This window comes from Podarcis raffonei, chromosome 13 (assembly GCF_027172205.1).
Source record: "Podarcis raffonei isolate rPodRaf1 chromosome 13, rPodRaf1.pri, whole genome shotgun sequence".
In the NCBI taxonomy this organism is placed as follows: domain Eukaryota; kingdom Metazoa; phylum Chordata; class Lepidosauria; order Squamata; family Lacertidae; genus Podarcis; species Podarcis raffonei.
Genome location: NC_070614.1, coordinates 11,282,511 through 11,301,179, shown reverse-complemented (window position 1 = coordinate 11,301,179; position 18,669 = coordinate 11,282,511). Strand labels below are relative to the sequence as shown.

Genomic DNA, 18,669 nt, shown 5'->3' with positions numbered 1-18,669 from the left:
ATTACGGGAACCACCAGACTGCTGATTTAGAATTCACTTCCCAACCTACTTAAATCCAGAACAATCTGTGCTTTGAGGAGAACTTCAGTAGGTGGCCTTCAGTGTTATTTCCACATCTCAGCCGTCTCGATTGTTACACAGCACGGGTTGCGAAAACAGCAGCCCTGGGCTTCTGAACGCTAAAGAGACAGTTCAGCGATAGTTTAGGCACACTGCAGATGACTGGGATTTAGTGGCATAGCATGCGTTGCCAGAGTCCGGGGCAAAACAAGTATCCTCAGCACCGCCCACCAATAGGCTGGAATGAAGGGGCAATAGCTCGGCAACTTACCCAAGCGGCAACAATGGTGCCCTGCGAGTGTCGAGCATGGCAGAGGGTGGGACAGGGGATTGGCTAGGAATGAGTCTCTTTCTAAAGCCCGTGCAGAGGGCACCCTAGCGATTGGCCAAATCCACTCTCCAGTCTGCCTACACAAACATTGGGAGATCTTCTGTGTGAGGGGGAGGGCACACTATTTTTCATTTATGATTACTACTTCATTTTTCCCCCTTTTGAAATTTTGTGCCCCAAAGAATTTTGAGCCCCATGCTATGCCACTGCTGGGATTAGACAAACCCTGAGACAGCAGCAACAAGCAACTCTTAGGTGAGAGTTTATCAAAGAAAGAAAGAAAGAAAGAAAGAAAGAAAGAAAGCAGCAAACTTGGAAACAGCTCGTGCACCTCCACGGCGAGACATCCAGAACAGAAAGCAGAAAGCAGTGACATTTCTGGTCTGCCACCTTTTCAGGCAGCAAGCAGGAGCTCTCAAGATGACAGCAGGTGGAGGTGGAGGAGAAGAGAGGCACACCCTGTGCAGTTTATCCCAGGCTGGGAGTCACAGAGCTCTTTAAGCAACGTGAGACTTATTTCAAAGCCTGCTCTGTTCCCCCTCCTTTCACCTCGAGGGGTGTGTGTGTGTGGAAGTCAGTAACAACACAAAGAAGAAGAAGAAGAAACCCATCTCTTTATGCAGGCATGAACAGCTCCCTAAATTCTCCCCCTTGCACACAGACGTCTCTGTAAACTACCTGGCGATAGTTCTCTGGTGACAGATTAACGCACACACGGTCTTTGGGTCGTCTTCCGGTACTGAACAGGGTGGGGCAGCTCTCCGGCGGCTGTGGAAACGGCAGATGTTGACTCCTGCAAGTGTGGCGGCATGTTTGACATCCTCTGGCAGCTGTAGAGAAGCCAAGGGCGTGCAAAAGCCCTCCTTGCGGCATCTTCCATGTTGGGCAGACAAGGTCTCAGGCTCTCGACGTGCTCCTCGGAGGTTCTGAGTTTGACCTTCTCTGACGTGCCTCCACAGAAGGGCGTGTGCTTCAGCGACAGCCTTTTCAGCTGCATCTCCTAGAAGAGGCAAGAATTGGGTAACAGCTTCGACAGGGAACATCATCGTGCCAAGCTGGGAGCTACCAGAAGTGTTTCCGAAGAGTTAAAAAGCAGGATTTAGTGGGCCATCTGGACATAAGAAGAGTCTGCTGAATCAGGCCAACGGCCCAATTAGTCCAGCACCCTGTCGTCACAGTGTTGGACTAAATAATAATAATAATAATAATAATAATAATAATAATAATAATAAATAATTTTTATTTATACCCCGCCCTCCCCAGCTGAGACTGGGCTGAGGGCGGCTAACACCAAATATAAAAACAATGGATTGAAATACAGTTTGAAAAACAAGATTAAAATACAGCATTAAAATATTAAAATGCAGCCTCATTTCAGTGGAAACTCAATCAAAAACTTTTTTGGGGATAAAAACGTCAAGTCTTCACCAAGGCTAACTATCCAGACTGGTCCTACATGTGCCAGAAAAAAGCCAGGGAAGTCCCCAAATAGGAGTTCCAACACAGAAGGAGAAAGGAAAAAAGAAAGAGGGGGAGGGAATCAAATTGATTCCAAGCCAAAGGCCAGGCGGAACAACTCTGTCTTACAGGCCCTGCGGAAAGAAATCAGATCCCGCAGGGCCCTGGTCTCATGAGACAGAGCGTTCCACCAGGCCGGAGCAAGGGTTAAGAAGGCCCTGGCTCTGGTTGAGGCTAATCTGACTTCCTTAGGGTCCGGGACCTCTAGGGTGTTGCTATTGAAGGACCTTAAGGTCCTCCATAGGGCATATCGGGAGAGGCGGTCCTGTAGGTACGAGGGTCCTAGGCCATGAAGGAAGCCTGCAAACTGGACATGAACACAACAGCACCCTGCCCCAGAAACTGGTATTCAGAGGGGTGCTGCGGTTCAGTGATGGAGTGGTCCCTACTCACAAGTCAATAGTCAATAATAACAAAAACTAATCCATTCAAAAGTATGCATTCTGACAAGAATTACAAACTCAAATAGAGATTACAAATTCTAACAGAGATTACAAACTCTAACTCATAAAGATATGTATAACACTATAATTCGTTACAAAGATTTTCAGTAGTGGACCACTCCCACTACTGAAACCTACATTGGCCTGAGTTCTTGGCATATTTAATAACAAGAACTCCAACTTATTTAAAGGCAGTGTAAGACAGCTGCTGGATGGATTGCATAATTAGACAGAGCCTTCATATTGACCTGACAATAACGGCTCTGCATCTGATGGCTCCCTGGAGTACTGTGTCCAGTTCTGGGCACCACAGTTCAAGAAGGACACTGACAAACTGGAACGTGTCCAGAGGAGGGCAACCAAAATGGTCAAAGGCCTGGAAACGATGCCTTATGAGGAACGGCTAAGGGAGCTGGGCATGTTTAGCCTGGAGAAGAGGAGGTTAAGGGGTGATATGATAGCCATGTTCAAATATATAAAAGGATGTCACATAGAGGAGGGAGAAAGATTGTTTTCTGCTGCTCCAGAGAAGTGGACACGGAGCAATGGATCCAAACTACAAGAAAGAAGATTCCACCTAAACATTAGGAAGAACTTCCTGACAGTAAGAGCTGTTTGACAGTGGAATTTGCTGCCAAGGAGTGTGGTGGAGTCTCCTTCTTTGGAGGTCTTTAAGCAGAGGCTTGACAACCATATGTCAGGAGTGCTCTGATGGTGTTTCCTGCTTGGACTCGATGGCCCTTGTGGTCTCTTCCAACTCTATGATTCTATGATTCTATGATTCCCTAGAGAATGCCTGCAACCGTAGAGCCCGATTCTGATCTCTTGCAGGGTCCATACTTTCAAGGAAAGGCTACCCACTGCACTTAACCCTGGAATGACGGACAGTGGAACTGGAAAATAGTCTGCCTCTATACTCACTTCCCCAAACCAAACAGGGCAACCTCAAACACTTTGCTTTGGAAGCGAGTCCCACTGTGTTTACTGTGGGCTACTCCCCGGTAGATATGAACAGGATGGCAGCCAAAGAGAGGGAACAGGATGGCTCGAAATGGAAGCATCATCGGTTCACACCTACAGAGCCAACTAATGCACCACGCACAATTTAGCAATTGCCCGAAGTTTGAAAACAGACAAAACGCTGCCCCTGTGATCATTTTGGAAATACAGAATTTCAAAATTTTCTTGGCATACTATACTTTGTTGTCATTCTTAGAACAGTCGCCCTGTGATGTTGTTGGTGGGTATTAATAGGGTATGGGTGGAAATGGGCTAAGATACAGTGTTTTCCTTTAACCCACCTAGTGAACAGATAGATGCGGCAAGATGTTGCTTAGTCACTACGCCGTAGAAGTTCTGATACAGATGATAGGGATATATAGAAAGCCATTGGCCCATCTGGTTCAGGGGACATACTGGGCAAATGCTCTACTACCAAGCTAAGGCCCTTTTCCAAATATGATGCATAGCCAGATTTGCAATATATTTGGGGTGTGGTTCCTCTTCTCCTGAAAGGCACTATTATCCCAAAGTGATGCTATCCCCAGTCAGTTCTACGAAGAGGGATTTTTGACTGTTTCTTGGAGAATTAAAACCTTTGGAGAAGAAAGCATATTGAGAGGCAATGCTTACCTTCAGTTCCCTTTAAACATCATTGCTGGAACTTCCGTTTTCTTGCCGGAGCCTTCTCCTTTCTTCCTTTTCATCGCACACAGAACACTTTTTCCTTACCCTGTGAAGTAACAACATTGGAATCCGTCACGAAAACCGAGGTTGCCCCCTCCAAAAGTAAACAAAATGCCCCTTTTGCAAACTCCGGTGATCTGAAATCCAAGCATAGTGGTGCCTATTATATCTGGAGGCAAAGCAACTTGCCTCGTGCATGGTCTAATTCTGAGAAGGCCAGTAGGAAACAGAGTGTGTTCTTTCAGTTTACTGTGCATTAAAATACAGTGGTACCTTGGTTTGCGAACAGTCTGGTTTGCATACGTTTTGAATTACAAACACGTCAAACCCGGAAGTGCGTGTCCCGGTTTGCGAACTTTTTTTGGATTACAACCCATTTTTTTTGGATTACAAACAATTTTTTTGGGGGGGGAGGGCCCATTGGCGAAAGCGCGCCTTGGGTTACAACCTGTTTTGGTTTACGAACGGACCTCCGGAACGGATTATGGTTGTAAACCAAGGTACCACTGTATACAAACCCTTTTAAGGAATTCAGGGTAGGGGGTAGAGAAGGGACTAACAGAGTCCAAGCATTAATTCCTGCGAAATGTCCTACTGCGTTGGCCAAATCTGCTGCAAGGGGTGGGAAAAGAATGAGAGGGCCCTTCAGAGTAGGTGTACTGAGGTTTGTGCAACTCTCCCCACTGGAATAGGGTAAGGAAGGAGTCTTCTAGAAGCAGAAGGCCAAATCCATAGCCTCCGTCTAGATAATGTTCTATATGCGCACCAAGCATCCTTGATCAAGCAGAAGGTGGACTGGGCCTCTGAGGTTTTGCTTTGTGTCAACGATGAGTTCCTGATCCATTTAACTCAGCTAACCACCATCCAGGCTGACACTTCAAGGCCCCTTCACAAACAGGTGTAGCTTCTGGCAGGCTGGCCAGCTGTTCTCAGCTTACCCTCACGAGGCCCTCGTGAAGGTAAAATGGGGGGCAGAGAATCATGTTGGCCATCTTGAGTCCCTTGGTGGAATACGATATATACAGAAGCAAGACTTCGGGAGGCAGTGAATTGGCTTTGCATTTCTGTTCTTAGTTCAAGAACATTCGGCTAGTTTGCAACATCGCTGCCAGCAACAGATACCATGGACAGATCCATTTGTGCATGCTTTGTTTGCCTAGTAAAAAAGCATTGACGGGTACCTGCAAATGGTATCATTTGCTGGCCTCTATGGAAACTGGCTATAAACTGTTGGTTTATCCTAAATTATTAGCACTGAGCTGTACATTTTTAGGGTTTCGAATGAGCCGGAATGCCCTGCCTTACTATTTGTAGATTAAACTGGGTGAGGCAGCATCTAAGGTGAATTCTTACTATGAACAATATAAAGTGCAGCAGTGCGATTGCCACTAAACCCCCTTTTCCCCATAAGTGGGACATTGCTTTATGCTATCGCATGCAGTAAACCTATGCAGATGGCACACTTAGCCAGGCATTGGCTGGCATGGTGTGACTGAGGGATATTGCCTGAATCCCATCCGTCCTCCTACTGGAGGCCCCTCAGATTGTGCGGCACAGGAGTGTGGGCCGCTCCTCATGGTATCACAAGGGTCCATGGTTTACAAATGCAACACTAGCTCATGACACCATCCCACATTGAACCCATTATCTGCCCCCAACTATTTGGTGACCACCATGTACCCATCCAAAAGTAGAGACATCACCTTGCCAACAAAGGTCCGTATAGTAAAAGCTATGATTTTCCCAGTAGTGATGTATGGAAGTGAGAGCTGGACCATAAAGAAGGCTGATCGCCGAAGAATTGATGCTTTTGAATTATGGTGCTGGAGGAGACTATTGAGAGTCACATAGACTGCAAGAAGATCAAACCTATCCATTCTTAAGGAAATCAGCCCTGAGTGCTCACTGGAAGGACAGATCCAAAAGCTGAGGCTCCAATACTTTGGCCACCTCATGAGAAGAGAAGACTCCCTGGAAAAGACCCTGATGTTGGGAAAGATGGAGGGCACAAGGAGAAGGGGACGGCAGAGGACGAGATGGTTGGGCAGTGTTCTCGAAGCTATGAGTTTGACCAAATTGTGGGAGGCAGTGGAAGACAGAAGTACCTGGCGTGCTCTGGTCCATGGGGTCACGAAGAGTCGGACACGACTAAACGACTAAACAACAACAATGTACCCATCATTTGTTTAAATTAAGCTTGTTCCAGAGCTTTACATCTTAAAGGTTAGGAGGACGTAACCTTTGACCAGTTCCTGGAGACCTGAAGGACACCATCTGCAGACTGCTTTTCAATTGAAAAGTTTCTGAAATGTTGAACTTACAAGAGCGTTCACCAGATTGTTTGCTTAGATCATTGATTCAGATTATATTCATATGGGATACTTTAGGACAAACTTGTAGTGCAAACCAACACCCTATTCCTATAATGCACTCAGAAAAGGACTACAGGAGAACGTGTACATAGGTGAAATATTGTGTGTGCTTCTGCCACCAATTTACTAGGTTTCTTCAACAAACCGGAGGACCGAAATTGTACTACTTACAGCAATGTTACAACGATCACAATGGCAGCGAAGGTGAGCAAACCAGCCGTCGACGCAAGTATTGTGGATGTGAAACTTTCGTTGCCATCGGTACTGTGTGTCTTCAAAAACTGCTCGACGCAACGTTCGCCAAAGTAATCCGAGTGGCACCTGAAAATTAACCACACACAAAATTTAGCCGCACAGTTTTTCGAGCGCTCGCTTCAAAGTTTACACCAAGGCAAGCCATTCAGATAAGACCTCCTGCAGCTCATCAGCAGCACATTGTAAGATGCCGGGGTCCAAGGAGCAGGATCTCACCATGTGATGTTGTCAGATCCAACAGCGCCAGTGAGGAGTTTGCCAGCTGTAGGCTAAGCTGCAATTAGTTTGGCTGGGACATTCCAGGAAAAGCGTACTTCATTCTTTCTTTTAACACATGAGCAAATTACGAGTTCAGCGGCCCATTGTGCAGCTTACGAATGCCACAATCGTTTAAAACGTACATGGCAAAGAGGACTTGCTGGTGACACAGTGAATTACCGTATTTTTCGCTCTATAAGACACACTTTTTCCCCTTCAAAAATTCAGGGGAAATGTGTGTGCGTCTTATGGAGCGAATGCAGGTTCCTTGGCTTCAGCAATAGCAACACGAAGCCTCCGAAGTGCAGAGGGAGAGCTCCCCCCGCGCTCCAGAGGCTTCGTGTTGCTTTCGCTGAAGCCTCCTAAAGCCCCTGGAGTGCAGCAGGAGTTCCCGCTGCGCTCTGAAGACTTGCGGATAGCTGCCTGAAGCCTGGAGAGCGAGAGGGGTCAGTGCACACTGATTCCTCTTGCTCTCCAGGCTTCGCTTCGCTGGAGAGGCGCTGCACAGTTTCCCCTCTCTGCGCAGCGCTCCTTCAGTGAAGTGGGAGGAGAAATGGAAGGGGCTCCGTTTCTTCTCCCGCTTCGCTGAAGGGGCGCTGAGCAGAGAGGGGGAGAATTTTTCCCCCCTGTTCTCCCCCTCCTATGGTCCGGTGCGTCCTATAGAGCAAAAAATATGGTAGTCAGAAGTGCTAACAAGACAGTGAGCAAAACCCACCAACGTTTGGGTACCTTTGTCCCTGGGAACCCTCTCCTGCCATTGGACAGCTTACATCACTAATTATTGTTCTAGATGTCTCTATACAGCCCTTGGAATTTTCCCAAGGACACACCCCTCACCAGCCTGACTTTGCACCCCGGACGTATTTGCTTCGGCTAGTTATGTGCTCTCAAATTCCAGCAATACCTTTCGCCTGCCTGAATGGAAGATACGAGAGGCAGCTGTTACCGTATGCAGAAACTAGACTTGTGTACAATTTTTGCCCCACCCATTTTGGCCATTGGTCCTGCCTCCCCCACCCCAACCTTTGGCCCTCAAAAGGCTGCTCAGAAAGGAACCCATCCAATTCTATTCTTCATTTAGAATACATGTATAAAAACCAGTTATTCTAACAATGGCATTGGGCTCGTTCCAATCAATGCAGAGACAAGTCAGCAGCACCCATCTCCAGGTTTCTGTGACACCTTTGTCCAGGAAGGCAAGGTCGGATTAAGACCTTTCAAAGCCCCAAGCACTCCAAAGATTTCGATGCCCATATATATATCCAATTCAAAATAGAAACAATGATAAACCGTGAAATACCATTTTATTTTTCGAAATGAAACAAAACCTGCAGTAAGATGGGAGATAATGTTTATTTTTGTATACTACCACTTTATTTTCTCCTGCTTTTTTCTAATTGCAAAGCCTTTGATCGGATCCTCAAAACTCACCTTAACGCAACTGTCAGGGAACTGCCATCGGAGAAACAGGAGGTGAAAGGGCTCACAGAGGCTGAGAGAGACTTATCAGCTGGGGAGGGAACCAGCAGGGGGAGAGGAATAGCTCCAAGGGAAAGTGAGTCGGAGGGAGGGCTCAGAGACACTTCCAGCGAAAATAGTGGGGAGGTTTCAGGACCTCCCATAGGGACACCTACTCCTCGCCGGAAACTGTCACGCAGAGAGTCCAGAAGACGCGTTTCCGTTAAGGAGCTTTTATGCTGGAAGAAGTTCCGTAAACGCCCACTGTCCGATTCAACGAGCGACTGATGGAGCCACGCTTAAGGAGCTCCGTCACAGACAGGGGTTTGTGGACTTAGCCAAACTCTGAGGGACTAGGATTTTACGCACAAGCAGCTCACCATCCCATCACAGCAACACATCTGCTTCTATGCTTAGCAGAGATAAGGCATCCAGCCTGCCTTGTGGCATGGTTTCTTGTTGGGATTTTTTAATATACTGCAGCTGAGAAAACAATTGCTCAGCTGAGCAATTTGTGACCCTTAATGTTAAAAAAAAAAACAGCAATGGGAAATTCCTGTGGTGACCCCCCTTCCCTTGATGGGCTTATTTTGCTTCATGGTTAATACAGCCTGGCAGGTTGTCTGTGGGTTGATAAGAAATTTGTTCTCAAACTTCCTCAATAATTCTCCCACCTATTTGCTTCAGATCCATGAACTATTTGTCAACATATCAGTGTTTTCTATGTTTTGCTGCCCATTTAATAGCTCTACGCTCAGGGCTGTGGCTTTAAACGCCTTCTGTTTTTGTTTTTATCCTGCATTTTATTCTGCGAACCGCCCTGAGATCTTATGATGGTGGGCAGTATAAAGGTAAAGGTAAAGGGACCCCTGACCATTAGGTCCAGTCGTGGCCGACTCTGGGGTTGCGGCGCTCATCTCGCTTTATTGGCCGAGGGAGCCGGCGTACAGCTTCCAGGTCATGTGGCCAGCAGGACTAAACCGCTTCTGGCGAACCAGAGCAGCGCACGGAAACGCCGTTAACCTTCCCGCCAGAGCGATACCTATTTATCTACTTGGACTTTGACGTGCTTTCAAACTGCTAGGTTGGCAGGAGCAGGGACAGAGCAATGGGAGCTCACCCCGTTGCAGGGATTTGAACCACCGACCTTCAGATCGGCAAGTCCTAGGCTCTGTGGTTTAACCCACAGCGCCACCCACGTCTGGGCAGTATATAAATCAAATAAATAAATCAAATCAATCAAATAAATAAATAAATTCTGTGCAAAAGTCCAGGATTCAGAAGGCGAGCCCTCAAAGCCAGTAGGTCAACTTACTTGCATGTGGCTTTTCGAAGATGTTCATAATATTTGCAGTCCCCGTGTACACAGAAGTTTTTAAACTCTGCTTCACATGGTGTTTTCTTCTTGTTTTTCTTCCCCTTGTTGTTTCCCTTTCTTTTTGGCTTCTTTTTCCCGCTCTCTGATTTTGCTGGCTTTTTAAGTTCAAATGGAACTGGAAAGGGGGAAGGGGGAAAAAGTGTTTATTTGCATTGACGAGTCATCTGCCCTTGCTTCAATAAGCTCAGGGTGGTATTTTAACTGCAGCTTAGATCATACTGAGAGGGAAATGGGGCAAGAGGGAGGGAGATGTAGCCAAGGACAGTAGCATTTCAACCTCAGTTTCCCATTCAAACTAGTACCATATTTTTTGCTCTATAAGACTCACCTTTTCCCTCCTAAAAAGTAAGGGGAAATGTGTGTGCGTCTTATGGAGCGAATGCAGGCTGCGCAGCTATCCCAGAAGCCAGAACAGGAAGAGGGATCGCTGCTTTTGCTGCACAGCTGTCCCTCTTGCTGTTCTGGCTTCTGAGATTCAGAATATTTTTTTTCTTGTTTTCCTCCTCCAAAAACTAAGTGCGCCTTGTGCTCTGGTGCGTCTTATAGAGCGAAAAATATGGTGCTGTACACCACTTTGGCTGCAAGTCCAAAGATCAACAAAGGGCCTTCATGCTAGAGACCTGCCTATAATACACAATATTCTAACAAGATAGCAATTGGGTATCCTGCTTTAAATTGAAGATGGCCCTGAAAATATTCTTGTGTGGAAGAAGTTTTAGGTGCATTTTTTAAAAACAGCAGCAGCAGCAGCAGCAGCAGCAGCAACAACAAAAGAAGATGACCAAAAGATGCTTATGTCTTTAGAGGAGACAACTTTGTGCCAGAAGAAACTCAAGGAACAGAGTCTAGGAAACCATGATTTATTTATTTTTATACACTAAGGCCAAGGTGCCTGATCCAGATATTTAACTCTTGGTGTTCAGGAAGTGCTTCCCTTTCTATTTTTAGACCTAGTACATACCTCACACTCCAGAAGTAACATATGACCAGGAAAGAAGCTGACACAGTTGGGAAACAATTTTTGCCTCTGCTTTTTATGTTGATGTGACACACATTTTAGAAAGTCAATGTGCAAAAGCCCTTTTAATATAGCTTCGAGTTTGATTCCCAAATGCAATAAAGTCCGAGCTAGTAATAACTGTTGTTGACTACTTTTATCATAAACATTACTGCTCAGCATGAAGGGCAAATTAAGTAGTGTCGACTAATTATGCTTAGCAAGTCTAATGAAGTGTGGTAATATGGTTAACCCCAAAGATATTTGCATTTCAGAGGGGTTCAAAGGCCTGAGCAGACAGCCAAGGAGGAATTGTTAAAGAGGATTTCACAGCCATCTCCCAGTTTTAAAATGCATGCTTGTGGGATTCTGCGGTGGTGTGCTAATGAACATGTGCCATTAATGGACGGAAAGACATTCTTAAATCATTCCCACCAAACCCTCCGATACATGCCTGTGCAAAAACATCAGTTAACACACAACTGAGTTTCAGGATCACCTCCTGAATTTTCCATTTTGCTGGTACAGTCGTACCTCGGGTTAAGAACTTAATTCGTTCTTGAGGTCCATTCTTAACCTGAAACTGTTCTTAACCTGAGGTACCACTTTAGCTAATGGGGCCTCCCGCGCAATTTCTGTTCTCATCCTGAAGCAAAGTTCTTAACCTGAGGTACTATTTCTGGGCTAGCAGAGTCTGTAACCTGAAGTGTCTGTAACCCGAGGTACCACTGTACTAAGAACACAAAACATAACTAGATGGCCTTTTTTGTTTTTTTAGGTCATGATCAGCAAGACTTGCTAGACTTCATGTTGTAGGTGTGTTTATTGCATTTTAATCATGCTGTTCCTCCAAGAAACTTAAGCAATGCGCATAGCTCTCCCCTCCCCCCCCACAGCAACTCTGAAGTACGTTGGGTCAGTCATTTTCTCTCAGCCTGAGGTAAAAAAAACACACAACCCCCTAGGTGTACCTCTAAAAACCTACCATACGAATGACAAACTTGTTTAGAAGACATCATACAGAGACACTCATCAGAGAAACAGGACGGAGTACAACTCCCTGTCAGGCACACAAACTGACACCGTAGCATCCTTTTGGCGCACATTGCTCAGCACATGACGGCTACATTGCAATTAGCATTACGAATGACACTTTGAGCCATGGCAGGTGGCTGTCAAAAGACTTCAGCCAGCTAGGCTCCATGATACCAAACCTTGTATGTTCTACCTTGGTGTTTCTTCACCCCCAACCTGGATTACCGTATTTTTTGCTCTATAAGACGCACTTTTCCCCTCCTAAAAAGTAAGGGGAAATGTGTGTGCGTCTTATGGAGCGAATGCAGGCTGCGCAGCTATCCCAGAAGCCAGAACAGGAAGAGGGATCGCTGCTTTTGCTGCACAGCTGTCCCTCTTGCTGTTCTGGCTTCTGAGATTCAGAATATTTTTTTTCTTGTTTTCCTCCTCCAAAAACTAGGTGCGTCTTGTGGTCTGGTGCGTCTTATAGAGCGAAAAATACGGATACTTGAGAATTGCTGAGAGCGTTGATGGCCCACTTTATGGTTTCCTTTGGAGACTATGGAAATTTGTAGTCTGTATCCTCCTCAAGCTGCTATTCATGGACACATTCCAGAGTAAGAACTTAGTTTGTTGACTGTACCTTTCAGGGGTGCCAACTTCAATAAGATATTTTTTGTGGGGGGAGGTAAGTCCCACCCCACATAATCGATCATGTGATGCTGTGCGTGCACACCATTCGGGCTTGGCACCCTCAAATATTTTTGAGGGATGGCCGAAGAGACCTCAGCCCTGAGGACTGGCTCCTATGGTACCTTTATTCTGCCACGAAGGGGCCAAAGGCTTTCAGGTTGGTCAACAAACTAAGCTAGATGGGCCAATGGACTGATTCAGTACTAGGCAGCTTCAGATGTTCCTACGATGGCTTGGAAAATTCTCAACAGCCCTCCAACAGCCTTGCTTAAATGGTTTTATCCTGCCCCTTGACTCCACAATGGAGCCAGCAATTCCCAGGATTCTTTGGAGGCAACCACTATAAGTTTGCAGCGTAGCTATGCTCCTTTATTTTCTGGAACCAACAACAGTCCATTTCGAAAAAGTACCAACAGAGTTACCTCAAGAGTCTTAGAAATGTCATGAGCGTTAGGAAGGCAAAATATTTCTCCTAAACCAATGTTTCCTTAAAACTCAAACGCAACAACGCTGTCAGCTCTCAGGGTTAAAGGCTCAATTGTGAACCAAAAAACGAGACTGCTTCTGAACCAAAGGCTGAAGGGTTTAAATCAGGCACCCCCAAACTCGGCCCTCCAGCTGTTTTGGGACTACAACTCCCATCATCCCTAACTAACAGGACCAGTGGTCAGGGATGATGGGAATTGTAGTCCTAAAAACATCTGGAGGGCTGAGTTTGGGGATGCCTAGTTTAAATGCATTGGCTCAGCAGCAGAATGCGAACACATTGGGAGCAGTGTACTGCAGAAAAATTCACTCTTGGTGAATTCCAGTTCAAACATCTGCACTTCTCAAAATAATGTACAGATGGGAATTTTGTTATCTAATATCTGCTGAAGTTCTTGAGTGTTACAGCCCAGATCTTGGCTCAAAAAAGATTAAAAATACATTTGAAGAGTATGTACTTGGATAGGAAATGTGTTTTGAAATGTATATTTAATACAAGTTTCAGAGATTATTATTTTAATGGACTTATGGCCAAGCAGATGCAAAAGGAATATGAACCAGAATCAGCCCAGATCACCTACCATATAGTAGAATAAATAGCTTATGCTTTGAGTTCGCCAGAAATTTAAAGCTCTATTTACAAACAACACATTCTGCTGTCATCCCAAAACTTAATTGCAACTATGCACCGGGAAAGCTTATCAGATTGATACCCAGGCTTCACTAATTAAATAATATTCCAAATAACTCTCGCCCACAGCGGTTGCAGGAGAACTGCAACCCAAGATATGATCACATTGTTCAGATTTTGAAAACCTCAAATTTAAAAGGTTTAGTAATATTAAAGGAAGGAAATCCTGCTGGGCTGTGGTAGTGCAGGGCAAGTGTCTACTTAGCCTCATACTCACTTGGTGTGACTTATGGGAAAATATGTCTAAGGCCCATTGTTGCTACGTTATAGGGTAATTAACTTACAGCAGTGAAAATTAATGCCAACTGGTGAGTGAAAAGCAGAATTATTGAGTTTGACAGTGATTTTTCTGGGGGGATGCAGGGGTATGGATACCCCTAAATGTTTTGAGAATCTTTGTACTTTTGTCCATTTACTGTCTTTATTTTTCCCAATTTGAACTATAAAATGGTGATTTTCTTGAGTCAAAATGAAGTACACCTAAACACTTTTTTTTTAAAAGCACTGGAATTTGAGTATTATATTATTCCGTGGAGACAATGAAAAACATGAATTTGAAGGAGGGAGAAATTGAAATCCATTCATTTCTTCCTGTCCTGGAAATTTTGGTTAATAATAAAAATATTTCTCTCTTTTCTTTTACACGATGGGATACCTGACAAAATGTAGGGACCCCTTGCAATTAAGGTAAAGGACCCCTGGATGGTTAGGTCCAGTCAAAGGCAACTATGGGGTTGCTGCGCTCATCTTGCTTTCAGGCCGAAGGAGCTGGCGTTTGTCCACAGACAGTTTTCCAGGTCATGTGGTCAGCAGGACTAAACCAATTTTGGCTCAACAGGACACCGTGACGGAAACCAGAGCGCACAGAAACACCGTTTACCTTCCCACCAGAGTGGTACCTATTTATCTACTTGCACTTTGATGTGCTTTCAAACTGCTAGGTTGGCGGGAGCTGGGACCGAGCAATGGGAGCTCACTCCATTGCGGGGATTCGAACCGCCGACCATCCGATCGGCAAGCCCAAGAGGCTCAGTGGTTTAGACCACAGCGCCACCCGCGTCCCTAGGACCTCTCCTAACATCTCGCTAATATATAGTTGAACCCAGCTGCAAGTGCTTGGATCATAGGAAGTAGAACCAACAAAAATGCAGAGCATTTGTGGGACCCTAAGGCTTGCATGCAGGGACATGGGTGGCGCTGTGGGTTAAACCACAGAGCCTGGGGCTTGCTGATCAGAAGGACGGCGGTTCGAATCCTCACGACAGGGTGAGCTCCCGTTGCTCGGTCCCCAGTGGCGTAGCGTGGGTTGTCAGCACCCGGGGCAAGGCAAGTAATTTGCACCCCTAACCTGTGGATTTGTGCCCCCTAACCCTAACCCCCAGATGTTGCGTCCGGTGCGGCCGGCCCCCCCTGCACCCCCCACGCTACGCCACTGTCGGTCCCTGCTCCTGCCAACCTAGCAGTTCGAAAGCACATCAAAGTGCAAGTAGATAAATAGGTACCACTCCGGTGGGAAGGTAAACGGTGTTTCCGTGTGCTGCTCTGGTTTGCCAGAAGTGGCTTAGTCATGCTGGCCACATAACCCGGAAGCTGTCTGAGGACAAACGCCGGCTCCCTCGGCTTATAGAGCGAGATGAGCATGCAACCTCAGAGTTGGTCACGACTGGACCCAATGGTCAGGGGTCCCCTTTACCCTTTACCTTTTAAAGCTTGCATGCTGTTGTAATCAAAGTTGGCCAACTAAAAACTCTCTCCTATATTTCCTTGCAAAAGACACACGCCAGCAACTTTTTTGCACAAAAACCACCACATCCCGACAGCAGGCTCGTCTCTACGTGGCCCACAGCCAAGGACGAAAGAGCTCTCCACAGGCAAAAGCTCAACTTTGACATACCTGTAGCTGAATCACCTACAAGGAATTGAGGTGCCATCGCCACCTCTTCCTCTTCAGTCTCTTCGTAGTCAACTCCCGAGGAAAACACCCCAGTTGCAGGTGTATTAAGCGTCCTCAGGACGGGCATGTTTTGCTCTTGTTCCGTCACATTTAGCCCTGATCCAGCGGCATGCTGGCACACTGCAAGAGAGAAATGAGACAAATCAGGATGCCATTCTTACTAGTCAGCCAAAACCAGCAGAGAGGTGTTTACCTGAAAGTTACATTAGGCAGCTATTACTTATGTAGTCTTATGCAGCAGTGAGTCACCCGAGAAGCAGCTCTTGGCTTTTCTAATGAGCGAATGCATTTATACTTCCCCGGTATTTTAAAAATGCCTCCCAAGTTTTGGGTTGCTATGCTCCGTTTGACAAAATCAGTGCGCCGCTTACGAGAAACAGATTCTCCACTATAGGCACAAGTCCATGGCTACAATGACTCTGAATTTGGAGGGAAACCCCACTCCTATTAAAAGGACTTACTTGATTCAAAACGACTTACTTCTGAGAATATCTGGTTTGGGGGATGGCGTGCAAACATGATGACCGTTGCATCTAAGCCATAGATTTCTCCCATCATTCTAAGGATGGCACATTGGGTGTCCAAGAATCATGGAGTTGGAAGGGATCCTGAGAATCATATAGACCCACCCCCTGCAATGCAGGAATTTGCAGCTGTCCCATATAGGGAATCAAACCTGCAACCTCGGCCCTATCAGTACCATGCTCTAAGCAACTGAGCTATCCAGTGCATCCTGAGATGAAGATTCTCGGGGATCCGGCGACCAAGACAAACAAGCCGCCATTGCGCAGAGCAGTGACAGTTGCTGACATTAGCCACATCTTAGACTAACACAGTGGGTTTGGACCAAAACACCTGCGCAGGCAATTACTATAGGAGGAACTCCCAATCAGCCTAATCCCATATTACCTACTCATTATCCCTTTCAGGGATAACTAACACGGGACCCTCCAGATTTTGCTGGACTGCAACCCCATCATTCCTGACCTTGTCATTGGGGCTGATGGAAGCTGTAGTCCACAACATCTGGAGTATATGAAGTTGTGTGCCCCCTGCTTCCAGGTCAGACAGAAATTACAGTTGAGAGGGAATGCACCTTTCTAGATGGGGGGTAGTTGTGCATTGTGGCTGCAAGCCTATAAGCACTTTCCTCAAAGGAAGCCCAGCCGAACATAGTGGGACTTACTCAGCTGTAAGTATGTTATAAAGACCATATGCCACATAATTCTTTAACCCCTTTGTTATTCGAACCACCCCCCCATCTACAATACAGAAACAGGAATACTGGTCTATCTTGCAGAGTTGTTGATATAAGAGGTGCTATATGAATTCTAAGCTCAAGGTGCAATGGTTAGCCCCTGACTCGGACTGGAAAGAGCTGGGTTCAAATTCCTCACTCAGAGCTTCTTCAGACAACCGGTTCAATTCAGCATTCATCCTGATCTGCTTGCACAAAGTTCACACAGGGGTTACGACTATGCCCAGCCTTTTCGGAGCATTCATTCCAAATTGTTTATGGGGTGCTTATATGACAATAAGTGTTTGCCCAGATTCACTTGCGGGGAGATACACGTCTTTCCATTAATTGTTCGTTCATTCCACACTTTTTAGTGTACCTCCCCATCACTTTCCTAAAAGTGCTTTTAAAAAGTGAATTGTAGCACTAGGGCAACAGAGCACCTTAATTCACCTGAATTACAGAAACCTAAATTTCTGGCATGTGTTCCAGTTTCTGCCGACAAAACAGTGGCAGTCTGGAGGCAGCTTCTGGGTGACTGGGTGACCTTTGGACCAACTGTCCCACTTGTCGGTGAGGTGGGCAACCTGCAGTCTTCCAGAAATTGTCAGGCCGCAACCCTTGCCATCCCTGACCACCAAACCACCCTGGTTGGGCCTGATGGGAGTTGGAGTCCAACAACATTTGGAGACCAACAGGTGAGCTCCTCCTAGTCATCCTCCGAATGGTGCAGCAATAAAACTGCCATCACGTTTGCAAAGCTAAGCAGGGTCTGGTCTGGTTTCAAATTGGATGGGGGACGTTGTGTGTTGAGAGGTTGGACTTAGATGACCCTGGGTGGTACCTTCTTCCAGCATTACCTTTCTATGATCTATGAAGCACAGAAGGAGGGACACAGAAATGCATGAGAGATGCATGGAGCAAGCTCCTTGGAGGGAACAGCAGTTTAAAAATAAAATTAAAAATAAAGGAAGCTTTAATTAAGATGTCACAAAAACAGGGAAGAACAAGTATCTAGTAGGGTTAGGGAGGCCAGATCAAAAGTGTAGGGCGTGGGAAAAGGAGAGGAACCCCCCCTCCCTTTGCAGCCTTTCAGGTGCCTCCTGTTTCAAAACAATGGTGCTGTTCCCGTCCAACCTCCTGGAATCAGGAAGCCGTCGGGTATTGGAGCCAAGCCGTGAGAAGCGAGAGAAAATGTAGCAAGTTCCCATCGCTGTACCAGAAACGCCTCTCTCTGCGCGTCTCTCTCCAAAGCGCACCGTCTTGGGTCTGTCACCCGACGTTAACCCCGACACCCCCACCCCATCCCAGGGTCTCATTGCCCGCCCACCCACCTGCCCCTCTTCCCGCCCTGCCGCTCACCTAAGCTCCAGAGCAGCAGCCGGAGGAGGGCGAGCGTGGCGCGCATGGAGGGCACGGGCGCGTCGTCGGGGGGCAGACGGCTAGGCAGGCGCGCAAAGGCGGCTCCGGCTCAGAGGGACTCGACGGGCGCCTGGCGAGCTGCGAGCGCCGTACGGCAACCCTGCTCCATCCCTGCCGAGAGATATATATGCGGTGGAGGCAGGCAGGCAGGCCGGTCGGACGCAGCTCGACGTCAGCCGGGTGGGGAAAAGGTACAGGAGCGCCTCCGGAGACGCCACCCAGGTGCGCGCGGCGCAAAGAGCGAGCAGGGCGCGGAGGCGGAGCGGGCGCGGAGAGGCGGCGAGGCGGGCCAAGAGGTGATTCAGCCGCGGCTCACGAGCTGCTACCGGCTTCCCCACGAGCCCGGAGAGAGGGAGCTCCGGCCGGATCCCCGGGGGGCAGAAAGAAGGGCGCGGGGTCCCCCCGGGGACGCTCTC

The 18,669-nt window shown here is 46.9% G+C and overlaps 1 protein-coding gene across 1 annotated transcript; it reads right to left on the bottom strand.

Moving 5' to 3' along the window:
* Positions 1–205: 205 nt before the first annotated feature.
* AREG (amphiregulin) lies at positions 206–18,423 on the bottom strand. Its single transcript, XM_053361838.1, has 6 exons — positions 18,194–18,423; positions 15,535–15,714; positions 9,697–9,874; positions 6,582–6,731; positions 3,985–4,084; positions 206–1,391 (listed from the first exon to the last, which is right to left on the bottom strand). The coding sequence occupies exons 1-5, from the start codon at positions 18,237–18,239 to the stop codon at positions 3,997–3,999; spliced, it is 642 nt and encodes a 213-aa protein (XP_053217813.1). The 5' UTR covers positions 18,240–18,423; the 3' UTR covers positions 206–1,391; positions 3,985–3,996.
* Between the last annotated feature and the right edge of the window lie 246 nt (positions 18,424–18,669).

Excerpts from the sequence above, each read along its gene's own strand:
- AREG (XM_053361838.1), bottom strand. The coding sequence starts at position 18,239 with ATGCGCGCCACGCTCGCCCTCCTCCGGCTGCTGCTCTGGAGCTTAG. Across the intron at positions 15,715-18,193 it reads GCTGCTGCTCTGGAGCTTAG|TGTGCCAGCATGCCGCTGGA; the intron begins GTGAGCGGCAGG and ends TCTCTCTTGCAG. Across the intron at positions 6,732-9,696 it reads CTTCGAAAAGCCACATGCAA|GTGCCACTCGGATTACTTTG; the intron begins GTAAGTTGACCT and ends GTTAATTTTCAG.